This window comes from Carcharodon carcharias, chromosome 21, assembly GCF_017639515.1.
Source record: "Carcharodon carcharias isolate sCarCar2 chromosome 21, sCarCar2.pri, whole genome shotgun sequence".
NCBI lineage: Eukaryota > Metazoa > Chordata > Chondrichthyes > Lamniformes > Lamnidae > Carcharodon > Carcharodon carcharias.
This window is the reverse complement of record NC_054487.1, coordinates 49,788,748-49,813,193: the sequence shown is the minus strand read 5'-3', so window position 1 is coordinate 49,813,193 and position 24,446 is coordinate 49,788,748. Positions and strand designations below refer to the sequence as shown.

The window sequence follows — 24,446 nt, the reverse complement described above, 5'->3', positions numbered from 1 at the left end:
TGCTGTTTGTGTTATATATTAATGATTTGGACGTGAACGTGAGGGGCACAATTGGGAAATTTGCAGATGACACAAAGATTGGCCGAGTAGTGGATAGTGTAAGGGATAGCCATAATCTCCAAAACGATACCAATGGGTTAGTGGAGTAGGTAGTAAAGTGGCAGATGGATTTTAACATAGAGAAGTGTGTGGTCATACATTTAGGAAGGTCAAACAGTTACAGGGATTACAAAATAAATGGGAATATACTAAGGAGGGTAGATGTAATGAGAGATCTTAGTGTACAAGTACACAGAAGGCAGCAGTTCAAGTAGACAAGGTTGTAAAGAATGCATATGGAATGCACTCCTTCATTGGCAGAGGTACAGAATATAAAAGTAAGGATATAATGTTGGAATTGTATAAAACACTGGTGAGGCCACAACTGGAGTATTGTGTGCAGTTCTGGTCACCATATTATAGGAAGGACATAATACTCTGGAGAGAGCGCAGAGGTGGTTCATAAGAATGTTGCCAGGGTTAGAAAAGTGTAGCTATGAGGAGAGATTGGATAGGTTGGGGTTATTTTCCTTGGAACAAGGAAGGCTGAGAGGTGACTTGATTGAGGTGTACAAAATTATGAGGGGAATAGATAGAGTGGACAGGATAAAATTGTTTCCCTTGATGGAGAATTCTAGAACCAGGGGACTTAGATTCAAGATATGTGGCAGAAGGTGTAGGGGGGACATGAGGAAGAACTTTTTTTACACAGAGGGTGTGGGTGTCTGGAATTCGCTGCCCAAGTTGGTGGTAGAGACATAAACTTTAAACTCTTCTAAAAGTACCTGGATCTACACCTAATGTGCTGTAAACTGCAGGGCTATGGGGCCAGGTGCAGGAAGATGGGATTAGAAAGGGCACCTGGGTATGCTCAGCTGGCATGGAAAAGATGGGCTGCATGGCCTCCTTCTGTGCTGTAATTTTTCTATGGTTCTAAGTACAAGATGATGATCTGAGGGAGGTAAACAAGGCAAAGGAATACACAATGAACGGTACGATTCTGAAGCACCTTGGAATGCATGTCCACAGATCTCTGAAAGTTGCAGAACAAATAAATAAGGTGGTTAAGATACTTTCATTAAGATCCAAGGGGTTGTGCTAGAACTCTTTAAAGCACTAGTTAGACCACAGCCACAGTACTGCCTATAGTTCTGATAAACTGCATTACAGGAAGGATATGACTACAGTTGAGAGGGTACAGAGGAGATTTATGCAGATGTTGTCAAGAATGGAGAATTTTACTTATGAGGAAAGATTGCACAGCTTGATTTTCATCTTCAAACAGAGGAGGCTGAGGGAAGATTTAATTGAGGTGTATAAAATTATGAGTTGCCTAGATAGAGTGGATGGAAAGGGCCTTTTTCCATTAGCAAAATAATTTAAAGTAATTAAAAGGGAGTTGAGGAGCAATTCTTTTCACTGAAAGGATGGAGGAGTTCTGGAACTCACTGCCTGAAAGTGAGGCAAAAGCACATGTAGTATGCACATAAGATGCCATAACCTAGAGAACTACAGACCTAGAGCTGGAAAGTGGGATTAGGCTGGGTAATTCCCTTTTCTGCAGGCATGGGCGCACTGTGCTATCTCAACCCTAGAATTTAGTTGTTTGTAAGAAGTTAATGTGCAAATGAAAACTGATCCAAACAACAAGAAAGACAAAAGTTGATGTTTATTGTCAGCTCAAACACTGGTATTTGTCCTAACACCTTACTTTGTACATTATTCTAACTAATACTCTTGCATAGCTTTCTTCATCTTTATTCCGAACAACATTTTTGTAGCTTCAACCTTTATCCTATCAAATGAAAACCACCATTAAGATTAGCATCACAAACGCAGTGACAGGCATTTATCGGAGTTGCTATTCAGGAAATATATGCCACTGCCAATGACACTGCTTTCAACTACTAAACAAACTATTACTTGCAGCTTTAGAACACGGAAGATATGGAAAAATGCATGAGAGAAATAAGAAATTTCTAAATGTAAGAGAAGAAAGCAGCACAGCAGATCAAAGTCCCAGCTCACGTCACTTCCAGAGTGATAGGATGAAATTTGATCATCCACTCTCAGCTGATTTCCCATCTCAGCACACAGCTGTGCAAAGGAAGTGTTTCCTCACCAGGAGGGTTAAGTTACCAGGTTGTCCATTGCTGGTTAAAGTACAATTGATAGTGACCTGACAGCAGATTTGCCTAATCCCACTCTCTTACCTGAAGGAGATGATGAGCCCAGGAGGTCAAAGTGAAAAGGAGGAAAACAAAGTGAAGTGGTGACAAGCTAACTTGCAGCATATCTTGCATTTTGTGACATGGATTCAATGCTGTTCTTTTCAAGAATCTATCTTTATAAATTTGTGTCGGTAGTAAATGTCAGTCATTTTTTCCTTAGAATGCCCAAATTTCTTCTTATTGTTAATTTCTTCTAATTGTTTATTTGCTTCATTTGTTATTCACTAAAATCATTTTGCATAAGAAAAGTTCCCTCCACAAAAATAAAATTTGAGATATAGCCATCATGACAGTCCTTAACCAACCCTACCACGTCAAACTAAGAATGGACTCTTATGAACTGTCATGCAGCTATTTATGTATATATTATTGGAAAATAATTTTCTTTTAAAATAGAGGTTTAGTCTGTGGGTGTGTCTTAATTGGTTTAAAACCATCTAGGTCGAGGTGCTTTGATGTGTATTAGTTTTGATATGTAAGAGAAACAGCATGCATTTGCAGTTTTTGAATACAGCATTCAAGAAGTGAGGTGAACACCAACACCTATCCAGCAGATACCAAGCAATATGTTTATATTACTGATAAAATTGGTACTATGAAACAAGTTTTATTGTTAAAGAGGGTTAGTTCAGAGGTTGTTGATACAATGATATTTTACATTCAATGGGCCGGGGGAGGTTTAACTTTAGCAGTTTTCAGGTGTGCAGAGCAGAGGCAATTTGAGATCAAAAGGCAGCCGTAAGCCTCCAACTGTCTCCACAGGAACCAAAGTGAAAAGAACCTCACTTTGAATTCATAAGGTGAAAATGCTTTGCCTGGTGTTTTGTTAAGTCTCTGGGTTACTGTTACCTTAGTGGAGATTAGTTTGGGAATTTGTTAAGAGTTATAATAGTAAAAATTTGAAGCCATGTGCATATATATTTTAACCTGTGTAAATTAATAAAATGTTTCATTTAGTTTAATGTAAAACCTTGAGAACTGGTGGGCTGATTCCTGAACTTAGAGTCACATCTCAAACATAACACTTAAGATTATAGGTTATGACAGTTGTTTAAAGTCTCTCTCTGGGATTTTTAAATAACTCAGCTTTACCAACTGCACCAGTCAAAACACTAGCACACAAAGATTTAAACATTGGCAAACTTCCCCATGTCAGCTTACAATGACTCCTTCAACACACACAAAACCAACAGCTTCAACCATGTACCTCCTCCGTTAGCAGACTTAACTAAATGCACCCTATTCCTAATCTATAGAGCCAAGTCCAAATGTTTATGGCCCGGAGCAAAGAATACATGTGCAGCAAACCAAAGGTATGTACATATTGCCAACTTCACACACCTATGCTACTTACAGATGTTCTACATTATCCCTCACATTTCCTCTGCCCAAGGTTCTCCACCTGTTTCTGGTCCCACTAAATGAGAGCCTTGGAGGAAAAGGCAATGCTAGCAGCTAGCATAATGTACAGAAAGCAGGTGACAGAGATCACTGAAGTAGAGGTCAAAGCAGTACAAAGATAGAGTTACAGAAAAAAGCAGGAAAAGCAGTAAAGATACAGGGAAAGAGAGATAGAGTCAGAAAGACACCAAAATAAAGAGACAAAACAGTGATAAAAGTAGAGAGAACGAAAGAAAAGGGCAACAGGCACAGGAGGCGACAAAGTAGCTTTGGCAGAAAAATCGTTAACGCAGTCATGCACACCAGACATACAAGTGGCAGCAAATTCTCCTGAACTCCCAGATTTGCAGTTCAGAGATAACAAAACACTTGACAAGTGGCACGCAGTGGAACAGGTTTGGCCTTGTCCAGCAGAACCATTCCAACCTCAGCTTTGCAACCAAGTAGCCACCCCCTGAGTCTTTTCAGTCACCCAGTCAAATAAATAAAGCCCTCAAGAAACAGCCAAGATCTTGATAACAAATAAGGTCATAATATCAGATAATTTTAAGTAACTATACAAAACACTGTGCTAAAAGATCCAAAATATCTGAGTAACATCACAGGAGACGCAACGATATTTTTAAAAAAATCTTTCTTGAACCTTGTCCCTTAACTTTTACAGCTTTCAAATTTTCAGACAATTACTAACTAACTTTTAAAATAATGGGCTGTAACTTCTGAACTCCCCAGCGTCGTATTGGGTTGGGGGTTTAACCCAAAGGTGAGCTAGGGAATCCTATCCCCTTCGGAAGTTCTCAGGTAAGGTTTGCAAAGCAATTGCCCAGAAGTGCAAACCTCCCTGGCCAATGGTCCTAAACTGGGAACCATCCGAAAATGCGATTTAAATTGTAAACTTGGGATGGTTCCGACTGGGTTACACTAATAGTTACCCAGAAAAAGTTAAATTATTAAAACCTTCTGGGTAACTATTACATGGACCAACAATCCAAAACTGATTGCCACTCCGAGGAAGTTCAGACCCAATATTGCTAAGTGCCACTATATAGGAACATCTTCCCAGTGAAAATAATTTATATTTAACTGTGGAATATTCTTTAACCAATGACTATGAAACACAACATATACTTTTATACACAGTATAACAGTACCTCTTTCATTCTGAGTTTTTCCTCTTCCGCAGCAGAAAGCTTTGCTTCCATATTTTCTAGTGATTCTTTGTAGCGTGCTTCAATTTTGTTTGCTTCTATCAGCACCACGTGGCCTGCAAGGACATCTGCAGATGCAGATTGCTGTGGGTCTATTTCTTCACATAAGCTTGTTGGTACAGATACAATGTTCAGTGATGGTTGGGACATCTGCTGAACCTGTATTTTCAGTATAAAACCATATTTAGTGATTAACTTGAACTCCACACTATAAAGACAAAGAAACAACAAAAATAAAAAATAAATTCATAATCTGACAAATACTAGAACATGAAATTATCTGCAGTGTTGCCACTTTTATTTTGAAACAAATCTCTGACTCCTGAGCTACCAAAGGAGAATTAGGTTTTACCAATGATTCATTATATACACTAGGAACAAGCAGCTAAGCTTCCTCCTGCAAAGCTGCGACATTTCACACATAGATTTAGCAGCACTGAACTTAAACAGTAGGCACAAAATGTTTAACATTAATGCCAGCTGCTGAACTTAATGAAACTCAAAAGTGAGGAAGATTTTAAATGTGACCCAGAAAATGAGATGGAATTATAGCTCTGCATTACTGTCACATATATATCTATGTAGAGTTTTGGTTCTGATATGAGAATGCAGTTTTGAAAGGCTTATTGTAACATAAGTCTTCTAACATTGATTTTCTCAGAGTATCTTACTACATTAATCCTGCTTCTTTGAATGTTTGCTTTTGGCCATTATTTTTACACAGCTGCATTTAAATTTGCCACCTTGACTTTCCAGGACATGCATGAAATAGGGACAGAACCTGGTATAGCACTCCTAAAGTATACAAAGATTCATTGACTTAATACTTCTGTTTAAATTTAAGATTCTTCCTCAGACCTATCATTGCTTAAGCAACTGCTTCAAAATTAAATCATTGGATCAGGAGATGCCACCATATTGTACTGCATCCCTTCCCCGAAGTAAATTGTAATAGTGCACTGCATTAGAGAAAGAGTTCTCGATCTCAACCAGGCTACCTGGGCAACGCGTACAAGGTACTTCTCCAGCCGCAAGACTGGGGAAATTTCTGAAAATTTCTTCTACAATTGATATGAAAGTATAGTGCCATCTGGTGTATTCCACCTCACCCATCCAGAAAAACCTAGACAACTTCAAACTCTTTCCTGAATGAGTCCATAGTGTTTACCTCCACTGTCCTACTCAAAAGTCCAAGTGTAGACCCCATTTCACAAGAAGATGAATTTCCCAATATCGTCCTAAATTTGGCTGCATTAGTTTGATTTGAAACCCTTTGATCACAAGATCTTGTAACAACTTAAATTACTTTTTCCATAGAAGTCACTATTTCCATGTGGTCGTCCCATAGTCACCTTTTTTCAAGTGCAAATGGTTCAAAATGCTCCAGTTTTCCTTATAACTCAATCATCTGATACCAGAAATCAGCCTCGGTTATTCTGTGCACCACCTCTATTCCTTCAATGTTTCCCTTAGGTCTCAGGTGATTAGAACTAATCATAGTAACTAATTGCGATGCCAGCCTTCTGTCTCATAAAAGGATGGTTTGCGCTGTGGTGGTTGACTCTGTGTTAAGTATTGCTTTGCCTGGTGTGGCTCAGGAGCCCCATTCTGGCATGGCAGTCTCTGATGCATTTGCTGAAGAGGGAGACGGTGGGCTGAGAAGGTGCGCAATTTGCTGACCTGTTTTCTCTTTGCCCTCTTCTCAGCCAGCTAAGTTTTTCGATTCTGCCAGCCTCTTCCAATGCCCTTCCAAACAGTCAGCCTCCAGAGGCCACAGCTGTCAGCAACTGGATCTTAGCTGTCAATGTCCGCCATCTTCATATCTCACTTACAGGTGTCCTTGCAGTGGGGGTCTGGGTGCTCAGGAGGTCATGACCCAATGGTCATATCACCATGCAGAAGTTCTTTGGGTATACAGTCGTCAACCATCCGATCTACATGGCTGAACCAACGCAGACATTGTTGGCTTAGCAATAAATCTATGCCAATGGAATTAGCATACTCCAGGACCTCTGAGATGGTGACCTCATCCTGCCAAGAGATGCTGACAGCACATCTGAGACAGCGAAGGTGGAAATTGTTCAGCCTTTTCTCCTGCCTAGCATATGTTGTCCAGGTCTCACCACTGTACAGGAGTGCACTGAGGATACAGGTTTGTTAGACTCATTTTGGTGTTCTCAGTCAGGTTGATGTTGTTCTACTCTCTCTGGCTCAGCTTGGACATGACAGCCACAGCTTTTGCAATATGTGCACTGATTTCAATATTAACTGACAGATTGCTGGTGATTGTGGAGCCTAGCTATGTGAAGCTTTTGACAAACTCCAGCATCACATTATAAATGCTGATCAATGGCAGCATGGCAACATCCTAGACCATGACATTTGTCTTCCTGATACTGATGATCAAACCAAACTCTTTACAGGCGTGAGAAAAACTATCCAATTGCCACTGAAGATATTCCTTGATATGGTATGCTAGTGAGGCATTATCTGCATAGACTAACTCTCTGATGAGAACTTGGCACAAACTTGTCTTGGATCTCAGGCACGCAAGGCTGAACAGCTTTCCGTCAGCTCTAGTATGTAAGTAGACACCCACTGTGATGACCTGAAGATATATGACAGCCGAAAAGAGAAGGATATGCCAAAGAGCACTGGTGCCAGAACACAACCCAGTTTGACCCCACTGCAGATCTCAAAGGATTCCGATGTTGCCTCATTGACCTTACCCATCATATTGTCACGAAAGAGATCACATTGAGCAACTTCGACAGGCAGCCAATTTTTTCCAGCATCTTAAATAGATTTTCTCTACTTATATGGTCAAATGTCCTGATGAGATCGATGAAGACAAGATATAATGGTCTCCTTTGCTCATGGCATTTCCCTTGCAATTGCCGGACTGTGATGATCAAGTCAATTGCAGATCTTCCAGTTCTGAGACCAATCTAGGATTTGGGGTACATGCATTCACCCAGGATTTCAGTCTGACAAGGGAAACACAGGTAAATACTTTTCCCCATAGTGCTCTGCAGGGAGATGCCTCACTATTTGTTGCAATTGTTGCGGTCGCCCTTGTTCTTGCACAGGGTCACAATCTTTGCATCACGCATATCCTGGGGCACTGTCCCCTCCTTCCAACAGAGGCAGAAATTGGTGCAGGTGCTGCAGGAGTGGCAGTTTCCCATGCTTTAGGAGTTCAGGAAATATAGCATCAGCACCTGCAGCTTTGCCCATAGCACACGAGTAAACAGCTTTGCCAAGCTCCTCCACTATTGGTTCAATATCCAGTTATTGCATAACAGGCAAGCTTTCTATGATGTCTAGAGCTTCCTCGGTGACAGTGTTCTCCCTCAAGTACAACTCAAGGTATTCTTCCAACCGTCTCTCCAACTGTTTATTACAGTCGATTATGACCTTTCTATGGAGCCCTTTTCTTGGCTGATGGACTGGTCATCTTTTTGATCCCTTCATACATGCCTCCAGCATTGCTGTGTCGAAGTCTGGATATTCTGGAAAAGTTTTAACAGTAGTCACTGGCATATCACCTAGCAGTCTGGTGGACTTTATTTCGAGCAGCTCATAATGCATTCAGAGTCTTCTCACTCGGATTGCTTGTAATTAATGAGATCAAACTACTTGACTTCCATGAGAGTAACATAACCCTCCCACCAGTCAGCATATTTCCGCTCTTGCTTCCCATATGTAGAGTTTGTGGTATTTTAGATGGTGCCTCTGAGTATGTTCATTTTGCTTCTGCGCAGGAATGTCAGAGAGCATCTGTTCAATCAAATCAAGGAACTATTTGTTTTTATCGGGTATGGAGTATGGCTGACATTGATATGAAAATGGCATTTCTGTTATGAATGAAAAAAGTCTTCAAGGGTTGCATCCTAACCCTAGTGCACACCAGGGAGCGATCTGTACCAGTCAGTGCTTTAATAGCTGCATGTGTTGAAAATGCTGTTCAGAGAGTTACATCAGGTGATAATCAGATCTAGCTGGTGCCAATGCTTTGATATTGGAGATCTCCAGAATACCAGTTGGCATGGTTTATTCTGAAAGGTGGTGGTGGTGTTACACAAAGCTTGTGGTGGCAGCAAAGTTCAAGTAGTCTCTAACCATTCTCATTTAGCTTTCCTAAGCCTTGATATCCAAGGCAATAGGGCCATGCCTCATGGTCTGCGGCCATTCGCATTGAAATTCCCAATAGGTAAAGTCTTAGGAATTCTAGCAGTGTCAAGCTCCTCATAGAACTGGTCTTTCACTTCTGTAATGGAACACACATTAGAGCATAGATACTAATAAGATTAGCTAGCCCTCTCGGAATTGATAAGTAGATAGCGAGAATACGTTTTGAATAATTTGTGAGGTGTTCTATTATCTAGAATAGAGAGTTCCTTACAGTAAAGCCTACACCTTGCTCACGTGTTTCCTCTGAACTCTTCCCCTGCCAGATGAACGTGTAATGTTTTTCTTTCAGTAATCTGCTCTTGGCAAGCCTAATCACTTATAGGAATGCAATATCACTGTTCAGCCCATCAAATTCCATGTCAATCACAGCTGTCTTGCAGCCAGTCAAAAACACACGAAAGTTGTTTGTCAATCCCATTCACATAGTCCTGATGTTCTTGCTTGCCAATGCAAGAGCTAGTATCTTTTTTTCTGCCTGGTGCGATGGATTGGCTCCACTTTTTGAACAGAATCCATAAACTCCAAGCATCTTTTGATGCAGATGAGCCATAAGCAGGTCAGCACCTTACTAGTCCGGGCTACCCAGCTTAAGGTTGACGGCAGCTGACCAGTGGGACACAATGGTCCCTCTCATCGTTTGAGACAGCCTGCAGCATCCATTCTATATGCCAACTGAGTTGGGCGTATCACTTGTAACTGCTGGTTTCTGTGTTGTATTACTGCTCTGCAGACATAAGCCTGGGCAAAATTTATGGAGACATTGGGCTGCCCAAACTTCAGGGCTCCCTTCTCAAATTCCCAAGTTGAGTCCAAAGGAATGCAAAGCACGACATTTGACAGCAGTTTGGTTTCAAGAATTGGCAGAAAGATGGCATATTTAGATATCAGTTTGCCTTTGGGTTCCATTCCGGACATTCAGAGTTTACTCCCTTAATCTTTATTCTACCGCTGTATCCACAAGACAACGGAGCTATTTGCCCATAACTCTGAGCTTGGTTCATGAGCCAGGGCATGTCCAAATGGTTGTGAACCTGCACACAGCATGTCTGGCGGCCAAACCTCTGAAACTTTAGCCTAGGATTGTGAGGAACCAGATTTCCATGTGTCACCATGAGGAGGCACGGTTAAGTATTTGCCAATGGAGAAGCTGTGTACTGACAGGCAGAGGCTTACACATTACGCACACAAAAGCAGAGAGCATGATTAACTCCCTTGATCAACACACTAGACTCATCACATCGACCCATTGGACACACACGATACCTAAGGCTGCAATCTAATCAGAGCACCATACAGTTTATCCAAGTCAAAATGCATAGGTTCTAGGGGCAAGCTACTGAGTGTCTCCTCTGACCTTCTTCAATGAACAATTCAATAAGTGGTGAAAAAATTAACTATTGTAAGACAGAAAGATCATTTAACTTAATGCATTTGATTTTATTTGAGTTCTTCACTTTTCCCCCAAAATTTCCACACTGAACAAAACATTCGAGAAAAAGAGTTTACTGAATGCTGTTTACTTGATAGGATTCTGAATTACAATTACAATCAGGTTATGATTTTGCTGGCTTTACTTTGATGTTAAGAAAATCCTACCAACACCAAAAGGGTTAACATTTCAATGTCATTTGTGATTTCCATCATTAATTTGTTTTTTATTCTGGGCATAGACATTTAAGGTTAATTTTCCAACTTTGCACTTCCAATTGAGGGCATCAGCCAAATGCAGCTGTACCCAAATTTAATGATATATGCTGCCAACCAGTAAGATTCCCCACCAGTAGTCAGGTGAAATTACAGTGAAAGAAACTTTGAGGTAATTCAAGACAATTGACTCAAAGTCAATTATGCCATTGTTACATCATAGCTGAGTTATTCATCAAAAGGAGTAACAGCACACAAGTTTCCTGGGTTAATTGGATCTATTCAGCAATGTGGAAAATTGCCCAGGTATGTCATATACACAAAAAATAGGACAATTTCAACCCAGCCAAATACTGTCCCACCAGTCTCTCCTCGATCTTCAATAAAATGATGGAAGGGGTCATCAACAGTGCTGTCAAGTGGCACTTGCTTAACAATAACCTGCTCAATCCACTCAGTTTGGGTTCCGCCAGGGTCATTCAGCTTCTGACCTCATTACAGCCTTGGTTCAAACATGGACAGAAGAACTGAACTCCCAAGGTGAGGCAAGAGTGACTGTCTTTGACATCAAAGCAGTATTTGACCAAGTGTGGCATCAGGGGGCCCTAGCAAAACTGGAGTCAATGGGTATTGGGGAAAACTCTCCACTGGTTAGAGTCCTAGCACAAAGGAAGCTTGGTTGTGGCTGTTGGAGGTCAATCATCTCTGTTCCAGGACATCACTGCAGAGTTCCTCAGGGTAGTGTCCTTGACACAACCATCTTCAGCTGCTTCATCAATGACCTTCCTTCTATCATAAGGTCAGAAGTGGGAGTGTTTGCTAATTATTGCACAGTGTCCAGCACCATTCATGACTCCTCAAATACTGAAGCAGTCCATGTCCAAATGCAGCAACACTTGGACAATATCCAGGCTTGGGCTGACAAGTGGCAAGTAACATTCGCGCCACACGAATGCCAGGCAATGACCATCTCCAACAAAAGAGATTCTAACCATCACCCCATGACATTTAATGGGACTACCATCGATGGATCCCCCACTATCAACATCCTGGAGGTTACCATTGACCAGAAACTGAACTGGACTAGTCATATGAATACTGTGGCTACAAGGGCAGGTCAGAGGCTAGGAATCATGCGGCAAGTAACTCACCTCCTGACTCCCCAAAATTTACGTAGCAGCACAAGTCACGAGTGTGATGGAATACTCTTCATTTGCCTGGATGAGTGCAGCTCCAACAAGAAGCTTGACACCATCCAGGGCAAAGCAGTCCACTTGATTGGCACCCCATCCACAAACGTTCAGTTTCTCCACCACCAAGACACAGTGGCAGCGGTTTGTATAATATACAAGATACACTGCAGCAATTTACCAAGGCTCCTTAGGAAGCATCTTCCAAACCCACAACTGCTACCATCTAGAAAGACAAGGGCAGCAGATACATAGGAACACCACCACCTGGAAGCTCCCTTCCAAGCCACTCACCTTCCTGACTTGGAAATATGGTGTTCCTTCACTGTCACTGGGTCAAAATCCTGGAACTCCCTTCCTAACAGCACTGTGGGCGTACCTACACCACAGGGACTGCAGTGGTTCAAGAAAGCAGCTCACCACTACCTTCTCAAGGGCAGTTAAGGATGAACAATAAATGCTGGCCTAGCCAGCGATGCCCACTTTTGTAAATTAATATAAAAAGAAATTAATTTAAATATTCTTGGTGCAACTCTAGTATAGAAACTGTACAAGTTGCTGACCATCCCCCTCAAAAAATCTCCATGCAACAACGGTTCAACTCTTCAAAAGCACTCCACTGATTTCTGGCAGCAGCAGAAAACTGTCTGGAACCAAAGTAACCAGCTGACAAATGGTTGTGCTGGTTATTTCCACCAAATCTCCTAATGATATAGAACCATCAGCATCAGTCTAAAATAGCACCAGCATGCCCATTTAGTTATCGGCTATACCCAATGGGCTTGCTAGGGTAGCGAGCAAAAGCAACACAATAGGCTTTGTTGAATATCTAATACATGCCCAAACTGTACACACCCAACAGATACAAGACAGATGCTTCACACCCCTAAGCCTTTCTTCATGCCAGGCATCAGTCAGATCATCTACAAGGTGGTGGCACTGACTCCTTACTCCCTCACACCTGATAAAAAAGTGCAGAAAGAAATTAAAGCACATCATGAGGTCAGGGAAGATTAACATGTCACCATATTAGACCATAAGACACAGGAGCAGAAATTAGACCATTCGGCCCATCGAGTCTGCTCCGCCATTCAATCATGGCTGATAAGTTTCTCAACCACATTCTCCCGCCTTCTCCCCGTAATCTTTGATCCCCTTACCAATCAAGAACCTATCTATCTTGGTCTTAAATACACTCAATGACCTGGCCTCCACAGCCTTCTGTGGCAATGAATTCCATATTCATCTCTTTCCTCCTTGCCCACCTCTGCTACACAGAAAACCAATTGTTTTTACCAAGTGTATTTGAGCCATAGTTTAAATGGACCACTTTGTGGAGCAGACAACTTCCAAAAAGCTTTATATGACATAATTGAAATCAAAACCACAGTATTTCAGTTACATCCAAAACTACCACATAAAGAGCCCAAGCACTTACCAAAGAAACAGTTTAAATTAGGTAGCATACATTTTGGAAGCAGGCTTAATATATTCTCTACTTCTAAAGTCACACTGACCACACCCCATGGGCTATAATTATAATTACTATAATGATTTTCAATGTCTATAAATAGGCTCTCATGCAAGATAATTTACAAAACAAGCAACTGCTTCAGGAGTAACAAATTGTCTCTCAAAAAAAATCACCCACAAAAAGGACACTTTTTCTGCCCCTAATCACAACTCTGAGAATGATACTGCATATTATCTGTTCTCAATTGATTGATTTTTCTTCAGTGGAGTTCTCTAGTTATTTTTCCTCTCTTGATCTTTCATATTAGACAACCTTTCTAATTTAATTACCTGCTCCAATTCTCTGTCAATGCATCTTCTTAACTGATCAGTGTGAGAGCACAGGATGATTCTCCTGCTTTTCTCTTCACCACTTGCAAAGGTCAGCTAACCCCCAGATTGTACGACTGAGAACAGGACATATTGTGCAAGAGCAGAGAAGTGGATAGTACCTATGATAATATTGTATAATGTATGCATCACTGGACCAATCAATTAAGGGATTCTTAAGTAGTCTGCACTTCATTTTTCTTCAGTTATCAATTTTCTTAAATACAATAGTAAACTTACATGCTTTCCCTTTTTTGTTGATACCACTTGTTCCACAAAGGCATTGTCTGCTGATTCAACTCTCAGGGTAGAGTCAGACTCATCTTCTGGAAAGAGGGCAGGTTTTGAAGTATAGTTTCCAACAGATTGTGCAGTCTGGTCCATGATAATATCTGCAGAAGAACTTTGTGCCAGCTCCACTGCTGGCCCTAATACAAAGAGATCCAGTGACATTATAAGCATCAGAGAGATAAATTAAGGTAACATGTAATATGTAAATAACAATTACAAAAATAGTTTCTGAACACATTGGCAACTTGTGATATCATAAAGCTACAAGAAAAAGAACAACTTGTATTTATATAGTGCCTTTCATGAGCAAAGGGCATCCCAAAGTGCTTTACAGGCAAATGAAGTACTTTGGAAGCATAGTCACTGTTATAAGGTAGGGAAATGCAGCAACCTATTTGTACATAGCAAGTTCCCTCAAAGAGCAATGTGATAACAACCAGATAATTTAGTTTTGGGATGTCAATTGACAGGATATACAATAGGCAGGGAACCAGCATAACTCCCCTAATCTTTTGGGAATAGTGCTGTGGGATCTTCTACGTCCACACAAGGGGGTGGACAGGACCTTGGTTTAACATTTCATCTGAAACACAGCACCTCTGAAGGTGCAGCACTCCCTCAGTACTGCAGCGGAGCATCATCCTAGATATTTGTGCTCAAGTTTTGGAGGGAGTGGGTGTGCCCGGGAAGAGTGGGGAGAGAAGTGTGTGTCCGGGAAGAGTGGGGAGAGAAGTGTGTGTCCGGGAAGAGTGGGGAGAGAAGTGTGTTTCCGGGAAGAGAAGTGTGTGTCCAGGAATGGTAGGTAGTAGAGGGTATCTGGGAAAGGGGGAGGGGTAGTGTCTGGGAAAGGTGGGGCGGGAAATTGCTTGCGCTTGTTGTGAGCATTCTTCACCTGCAGATAGACAGAAGGATTGATCGTCATGGCAATGCTTGCATGAGCAGTTCAGATGCATTTATGCAATGGCAGCTGCTGAGCCCTCATTAGTAAGTGATAAAGAAGCCAGTTGTCCTGCAACTGATACAAATTTGAGAACATAAAGTGACTGGCACACATCTGCTGGCGAGTGCTGCAACTCAAACTCCTGCGTGACATCCTGTGTAACTCACACACTTACACTGCCTGATGCCCTCATGAGATTGTCAATTTGCAGTGAGAGGAGACGGTACACTTACCCTGGCGAAGCGCGGAAGATCATTCATCCTCTTGCAACACTGCTGGGCGTTTCTGTGCTGGACCCCACAGGCGCTAACCCCCACTGTGGCCTCCATTCAGGCCACTGTGGTCAGTTGGGAGGGCCTCATGCAGCTATCCCAGGGAAACCACCTTCCCTAGACAGCTTGGAGGAGAGTCTGCAGGGAGGTTTCGCTGAACTGTGGGGCTGTATGTTGTTTTGTTCTCTGTGGCAGCCTGGATGAGTAATCCAGAATTCCTGGGCTGCAGAGAGTGAATGGCTTTCCGGGTGCCCTTTAAATATGGTGTCTGAACCTTTAAGCATATAAGATAAGATAACGACGGGGATGGTAACTTCCTGCTCAGCCCTGTGGCGAGAATCAGCAAGCACCATATGGATACATATTTATTGTTCACAAAAGATCATCCGTGGTCTGCTGTTCCCCACCAGCAACCCCCACTCCAGCAGGAATCATTCCAACACTGCACCCACCACCGAACTTAGACTTCAAAGCAGAAGATTCCACCCTTGGAGTGGGACTTGAATCCAGAACCTTCTGCCTCAGAGATGAGGGTGCTGCCGACTAAGCCAGAGCTAACACATTAAGAAGCAGAGTACTACTTCCTTTTTGAAACTGTACATATCTGAATCCATTCATCAACTACAAGGAGCAGATTCAATTAAATTTTAGTTTGTAATAGATTTTCTTCAGTGGCAGGAAAAAAAAGCTAATTCTAAAATTAGGCATTTACCCAAGAGTCCAGTACTTCACATCCCACTGGTCAGCAATGCTTCAAAATAGAGTGATAAAGGTTATTCTTAAGAGTCATCTGAAAATCTCACCCTTCAAAGAGCACAGCAAAAAAAAAATTAAGCTTAACGTCCAGTCTTGATACAGAATACTGAAGTGACACCACAAGGAACTCAAATTCCTGCCATGTTTTATGTAATGTTTTTGATGTAAAACAATCCTCTCTCACTCTCCCTTTCGCCTCCCAAATACCTAGGCTAATTTTCAAAAATAGTCTACCTGGCATGTGACAAGTTCAAAGTTCTTCTCTTCCATTGAGAACCATTATTCTAGGTCTTCATATGTAACAGCAAGCCAGATGAAGTTAACTAAAGATTCCATCAGCAAGCAGCTCCAAAGGGAACAATATAGTACAGCATTTCTTCCTTTCCAAGCCTATAAACTTCAATAGTGATTGGGTATGTGGCACCAGTCATCTGTTACTGAAGTTTCCAGGTTCAGAGGCCAAGCTAAAAGATTCCTTGGCAAGTAAAATAACAGATCTTCATGGAGGGGAGTTTGCTTCCATATAAAATGATATATGATTATTATACTTCCATAGTTGCAGCAAACAAGTACAATAAACACTGCCACTTAACTTATGCTGGCCAGGTTACCTTTCTGAGTAAACAAAATTTTAAACACAAGTGTACACTGAACAGCATTCAGTGTTTCAACGGAAGATGGAACACCGTATATGCGGAAAGGATAATGAACATAGATGCACCACATCCATTTACTGAAGCTTGTGCCCTAGCTGAGGTGTCTGATTCACACTCACACCAACAGTGGGAGTTTTTAATGCACAGCAAAATGAATATTGTATTCCAGGCAGTTGTTTCGGTTCCAGCTATTAAACTAGAGCCAACACAGCTTCACTCCTTAGCCAAGAGCTCCCTGAAGAGTAATCCTCTGTAGAAGTGGTGAAATTGGATCAGACAGAGGGTCAGTGGTTTATACCATAATTTTCATAATGAATTGAATCCACTGCACAAGCAAATCTGGCACAAAATTGGAGCACAAAATGACTAATTTACATAGCACTTTACCATGCCCTCAGGATATCCCAAAACACTCAGCACAGTACCTCAAACTGCAATGGTCTGCTAATATTTTGTATTTGTTAAATTTGAGAATTCTTGACAAGGATTACAGAAGAACTTTCTGCTTTTTTTTTTAAAATAGTGGCATCAAATTATTGATTTCCCATCACTGAACCAGCAAATGGATCTTGCTGGTTTAAGGTCTCAACAGAAAGATGGAACTTCACTTGGCGTCAGTCTGGATTAAATATTCAATTCTGGAATTGGGCTTGAACCCAAAGCTTTCTCGCTTAGTAAGCAAGAGTACTAGCAACTGAATCCAAATTGATATTTGTACATCACTTGCCTGATCTGGGCTAGGGGCAATAAAGGAGTACTTCACACAAAATGTTTTCAACTCCTTTAAGTGCTGTTGAGTCTTATGATGCTGCCATAAAATAACATTGTGAAAGACTTTCATCCTCATGAAGTTATAGAGGATAGACTAAAGCATGAATTGGTGAGAGAGGGCAAACAATTCCCTATGGCCTAGCAAATAGGTCTACAATCTCCTGCCACTGGCCAGAGATAGACATTATAGAATATCAGAAACATAGACTGTAATGCAACAACCAAAATCTGAATTCCCACTCTGCTGCCAACTTTCCCAGCTACCTTTATCATCCCATCTTCCCCAGTAACACCCAGATATTTCCGTCAAGACAAGGAGCTGGCAGTTTAAAGTCATTATGGTACAGAAGGAGGCCATTCAGTCAAATGAATTCATGACAACTGAAGAAAGTCAATTTTTGTATTTTACAGTTGATAATGACACTTAAACACTAACCCAAACCACTATGTAAAGTTAATTCAAAAGGCAAAATACCACAGATGCTGGAAATCTCAAATATAAACAGACAATGCTAGAAATACTTTGCAGATCTAGCAGCATCCATGGAGAGAGAAACAGATGCTGCCTGACCTGCTGAGCATTTCCAGAATATGTTGTTTACATTTGTTATTTAAATTTTACCAGTTTACAAAATACACCAATTTTACAAATTAAAGCTGCCCAACTGGTAGCCTATACATATTTAATACTTGCTGAAAAAAAATGAAGTGTTTTCTAATCATTACTTTTCTACTGAAGGTTGTTTCAAAATAATGAAATAGAACAGGTTGTCATTCAAACCAAAATTGATGACAATTAAGCTTAAATCCATAATTCTGTGTTTTTTTTAAATGCAGTTCCTCCAAAGAATACAGGAACAGTAGCATAGTGTTTATGTTACTGAACTAGTAATCCAGGGGCCAGGACTACTGCTCCAGCGACACAAGTTCAAACCCCACCACAGCAGCTGGTAGAATTTAAATTTAATTAATTAAGAAATCTGGAGTAAAAGCTAATCTCAGTAATGATGACCATAAGACTACCAGATTGTTGCAAAAATCAAGATGGTTCACTCACGCCCTTTCTCAAAGGAAATCTGCCAACCTTACTCGGTCTGGCCTATCTAGCTGTGGCTCCAGACCCACAGCAACATGACTGACAATTAGCATCCCTCTCAATTCCCTAGCAAGTCACTCACTTGTATCAAACTGCTACAGAAAAGCTGAAAAAGGTTAAAAATCAACAGACCCTAAACATCAACCTAGGCGCCAGAAACGACAAAGGACATCGTACCGAGTCGGCTCTGCAGCATTCTCCTCACTAACATCTGGGGATTTATGCCAGGAGAGTTGTTCCACAGACTAGTCAAACAACAGTGACAATTGTCATACTCACTAAATCATACCTTATAGCCAATGTCCCAGTTCCCTCCACCAACATTCCCAGATACATAATTACCTGGAAAAACTCAGCAGGTCTGGCAGCATCGGCGGAGAAGAAAAGAGTTGACGTTTCGAGTCCTCATGACCCTTCGACAGTTCTGTCGAAGGGTCATGAGGACTCAAAACGTCAACTCTTTTCTTCTCCGCCGATGCTGCCAGACCTGCTGAGTTTTTCCAGGTAATTCTGTTTTTGTTTTGGATTTCCAGCATCCACAGTTTTTTTTGTTTTTTTTTGTTTTTATTCCTAGATACATCTTGCCCCAACATCAGGCTAAACCCACCAGAGGGACCATGGTATACATTTGGTAGGGGGCAACCCCGGGAACTCTGCAGTCTCTTGGCATCAGGTCAAACGAAAAGAAGGAGGGCAAATCCAATCTGGCAAATTACTGTCCTATCAGTCTACTCCCAATTGTCAGCAAAGTGATGGAAGGTGTCAATGACAGGACTATCAAATGGCTCTTACCCAGCAATAATCTGCTCAACGATGCTCAAATTGGGTTCCGCCAGGGACACTCGGCTCCAGATTTCATTACATCCTTGGTCAAAACGTGGACAATAGAGCCAATTTCAAGAGGTGAGATGAGTGTGACTGCCCTTGACATTAAGGCAGCATTTGACAGAGCATGGCATCAAGGAGTCCTAGCAGAATTTGAATGAATGAGAAATGGGGGGAAGTCTCTCCACTGATTGACGTCATCTTTGGCACAAAGAAAGGTCGTTGTGGTTGCTCGAGGTCAATTCATCTCAGTCCCAGGACATTGCTGCAGGAGTTCCTCTGGGTAGTGTCCTTGGTCCAACCATCTTCAGCTGCTGCACCAGTGACCTTCCTCCATCATAAGGTCAGCAGTAGGGATGTTTGCTGATGATTGGACAGTGTTCAGCACCATTCAGAAAAGATGGAATAATCTTTATTTGCTTGGATGACATCAGCTTCAACAACATTCAAAAAGCTCGACACTATCCAGGTCATAGTAGCTTGCTCGATCGACATCCCATCCACCACCTTAAATATTCACTCTGTCTACCACTAGCTCACTGTGACAGCAGTGTGTGCCATCTGCAAGATGTACTACAGCACCTTGCTGAGCCTCTTTCCACAGCACCTCCAAACCCGCAACCTCAACCAATTAGAAGGACAATAGCAGCAGATGCATGGGAACACCACCACCTGCACATTGCCCCACACACCATCCAGAAACTATATTGTCATTTCATCAAAAACTTGGAACTCCCTTCATAACAGCACTGTGGGTGTATCCACATCGCATAAACTGTAAGAGTTTAAGGCATCGGCTCACCACCACTTTCTCCAAGACAATTAGGTATGGACAACAAATGCTGGCCTTGCCAATGATGCGCACATCCTATGAACTAATAGAAAAAATAACTTTGGTTTCTACACTTTTATTGTACCATTATTATGCCTTCAATGAAAGCCCTTATTCTCATACGGTAAAGTTAATGCAAGCAGCAAAGAACCATCATATAGTAGAACTGTTGTTATTCATTGAGCTTAACAGATTTTCCTTCTTCTTTAACAACTGACTTCAGAAGACAATAGGCACTTCCCCCAACATCACAGTGATTTCTTCTTCTTTATAAATGAGCATTTAACCCTAAGGCACAATAAACACAGGCAATGAACAACTTTTCATTCTAGTCAATAAGCTACTTGACACAAGTTACAGAATTGCTCTTGTAAGTCACCACCACTGTAGCTATGTGCTTAATGTACAAGTTAAAATAGTCTGCTTTTATCTTCATTACCTATGCCTTTCATCAAGTTGAAGATCGGAACCATATCCTTTCAATCTCTTTTCTAATAAAAACAGGTGCAGTTCGGAGAGCAAATCTTCATAATTTGGAGCTCCAAATCCTGTAATTATCCTGGTTGTGGCTCTTTGAACCATCTTCAATGCATTAATAGCATTCCATAGCATTTAGTATAATCCTCAGGGCAACTGTTTAAATATTCCCATCACAACTAGAGCCAACATTTGTACATTGTGTTATGCGCCTGGTCTCCATACTAAAGAGAAGTCAGAGAGGCACTGGAGAAGGTCCAATAAAGTTTTGCAAGAATGATATTAGAACTGAGAGATTATAGCCATCAGGAAAAATTAAACAAGCTAGGCTCTTTTCTCTAGAAGGGAGAAAACAGAGGATGACTTGATAGGGGCCTTCAGGATTATGAAAGGATTTGATAAGGTAAACAGTCAGGATGTTTCAAATTTGGGCAAGTCTAAAACTAGGAATCATAAATATGAGAGCCCCAAATAAATCCTATGGGGAATTCAGGAGAAACCTCTTTACCCAGAAATTGGTTAGAATGTGGAATTCCCAGCCTCAAGTAGTTGAGGCAAATAGCATAGTTCCATTTAAGAGACACCTATATAAACACATAAATGAGAAATGTATGGTTTATGCTAACACGGTTAGATGAAATGGAATTAAGGGGTTGCCTTATGAGGAAAAGTTGAGCAGGTTGGGCACTTACTGATTGGAGTTTTAAAGAATGAGATGTGATCTTGTTGAATCATAAGATTCTGAGGAGACTTGACAGGATAGATGCTGGGAGGGGACATCAAGAACAAGGATCACAATTTCAAAATAAGAGTCTCCCATTTAAGTCTTTAAAACTCCAATCAGTAAGTGCCCATGTGCAGTATAAACACTGGCATGGCCAGTTCATAAGAAAACATCAAAAGAAATAGGATAAGCAGTAGGCCATTCAACCCATCAAGCCTGCTCCACAATTCAATATGATCTTGGCTGATCACTGATCTGACTTTGGCCTAAACTCCACTTTCCTACCTGTCCCCCATAACATTAAATGCCTTTGTCGATCAAAAATATGATTATATTCAAGACTGAGTTAGACAGTGGCCCAGCCTCCACTATGCTCTGTGGAAGAAAGTTCCAAAGACTATGCCCCTCCGAGAGAAGAAATTCCTCTTCATCTCAGACTTAGATGGGAGACTCTTATTTTGAAATTGTGATCCTTGTTCTCGATGTCCCCTCCCAGCATCTATCCTGTCAAGTCTCCTCAGAATCTTATGATTCAACAAGATCACATCTCATTCTTTAAAACTCCAATCAGTAAGTGCCCAACCTGCTCAACTTTTCCTCATAAGGCAACCCCTTCATGCCAGGAATCAGCCTAGTGAATCTTCTCTCAGCTGCTTCCAATGCAAGCACATCCCTCCTTAAAAAAACTGTACACAGCACTCCAAGTGTGCTCTCACCAATGCCTTTACGGGTGTAGCAAGACTTCCCTACTTTTATACTCCATCCCCTTGTAATAACGGGCCAACATTCTACTTGCCTTCCTAATTACTTGCTGTACCTCTAAATTGTGATTCATGTATAATGACACTCATATCCCTCTCTACTGCAGCATTCTGCAGACTCCCTCCATTTAAATAATGTTCTATTTTCCATTCTTCCTGCTAAAATGGACAATCTCATATTTTCCCACATTATAATCCGTCTGCAAATTTTTGCCCACTCACTTAACCTTTCTATATCCCTTTGCATGGTCTTTGTATCCTCATTGCCAACTTGCCTTCCTATCCATTTTCGCATCATCAGCAGATTTAGCTACAATACACTTTGTTCCTTCACCCAAGTCATTAATGTAGGATTGTAAATAGTTGAGACCCCAGCACTGATCCCTGTGGCACTCCACTAATAACAGTTTGCCACCCTAATATGACTCCTTTATCCCAACTCTCTGTTTCCTCTTAATTAGCTAATCTTCTATCCATGCTAATATATCACCCCAAACACAATGAGCTCTTATCTTTTGCACAGAATCACAGTGCAGAAGAGGCGCTTTGGCCCATCGAGTCTGCACCGACATGTGAGAAACACCTGACCTACCTACCTAATCCCATTTACCAGCACTTGGCCCATAGCCTTGAATATTATGACATGCCAAGTGCTCATCCAGGTACTTTTTAAAGGATGTGAGGCAACCCAACTCCACCACCATCCCAGGCAGTGCATTCCAGACTGTCACCACCCTCTGGGTAAAAAAACTTTTTCCTCACCTCCTCTGTAAACCTCCTGCCCCTCACCTTGAACTTATGCCCCCTTGTGACTGACCCTTCAACTAATGGGAACAGCTGCTCTCTATCTACCCTGTCAATGCCCCTCATAATCTTGTACACCTTGATCAAGTCGCCCCTCAGTCTTCTCTGCTCCAACGAAAACAACCCAAGTCTATCCAACCTCTCTTCATAAATTAAAGGCAACATCCTGGTGAATCTCCTCTGCACCCCTTTCCAGTGCAATCACATCCTTTCAATAATGTGGCGACCAGAACTGCACACAGTGCTCCAGTTGTGGCCTCACCAAGGTTCTATACAACTCCAACATGATCTCCCTACTTTTGTAATCTATGCCTCAGTTGATAAAGGAAAGTGTCCCATATGCCTTTTTCACCACCCCACTAACCTGCCCCTCTGCCTTCAGTGATCTATGGACACACACGCCAAGGTCCCTTTGTTCCCTAAAACTTCCTAGTGCAATGCCGTTTATTGAATACTTTCTTGTCAAATTACTCCTTCCAAAGTGTATCACCTCACACTTTTCAGGGTTAAATTCCATCTATCACTTATCTGCCCATTTGACCATCCCGTCTATATCTTCCTGTAGCCCATGACACTCAATCTCACTGTTAACCACCTGGCCAATCTTTGTGTCATCCCAAACTTACTAATCCTACCCCCTACATTGTCATCTATGTCATTTCTATAAATGACAAACAATAGGGGACCCAGCACAGATTCCTGTGGTATGCCACTGGAACCACATTAGCCGTTCTCCAGTCCTCTGGCACCTCCCCCATGGCCAGAGAGAAATTAAAAATTTGGGTCAGAGCCTGTGCGATCGCCTCCCTTGCCTCCCTCAGCAGTCTGGGGCACAAATCATCCGGACCTGGAGATCTGTCCACTTTTAAGCCTGCCAACACCTCCAATACCTTGTCAACCCCTATATCAATTTGCTCAAGAACCTCGCAGTTTCGCTTCCCGAGTTCGATACCTTCACCCTCATTCTCTTGGGTGACGACGGATGTGAAGTATTCATTCAACACCCAAGCAATGTCCTCTGGCTCCACCCATAGGTTGCCTCCTTGGTCCCTTATGGGCCCTACTCTTTCCCTGGTTATCCTCTTCCCATTCATATACTTATAGAATATCTTGGAATTTTCCCTACTTTTACCAGCCAGAGCTTTCTCATATCCCCTCTTTGCTCTCCTAATTACTTTCTTAAGCTCCACCCTGCACTGTCTGTACTCCACTAATGCCCCTGCTGAGTTGCTTCCCTTGTACCTGCTAAAAGCCTCTCTTTTCCTTCTCATCGTAACCTGAATATCTCTGGTCATCCATGGTTCTCTGGGCTTGTTACTCCTTCCTATCACCCTAGAGGGAACATGTTGAGCCTGTACCCTCCCCCACTGTTCCCCTGTAGATTTCCCCACAAGTAACTGTTCCCAGTCCACCTTGGCCAGATCCTGCCTTATTTTACTAAAATCCATTCTCCCCCAATCCAAAACATTTTTTTGCAACTTGTCAATTTCTT

At 41.7% G+C, this 24,446-nt stretch overlaps 1 protein-coding gene across 4 annotated transcripts in view; it reads right to left on the bottom strand.

The window, feature by feature from the left end:
* LOC121293377 (coiled-coil domain-containing protein 91-like) overlaps positions 1 to 24,446 on the bottom strand; it is a 188,739-nt gene that overhangs the window by 143,867 nt on the left and 20,426 nt on the right. For all 4 annotated transcript variants that reach the window (XM_041216403.1, XM_041216401.1, XM_041216405.1 and 1 more), the window contains exons 4-5: positions 13,990 to 14,177; positions 4,823 to 5,038 (exon numbers count right to left, since the gene is read on the bottom strand). In XM_041216403.1, the coding sequence (XP_041072337.1) occupies positions 4,823 to 5,038; positions 13,990 to 14,177 (404 nt within the window). The remainder of the gene's footprint in view (positions 1 to 4,822; positions 5,039 to 13,989; positions 14,178 to 24,446) is intronic.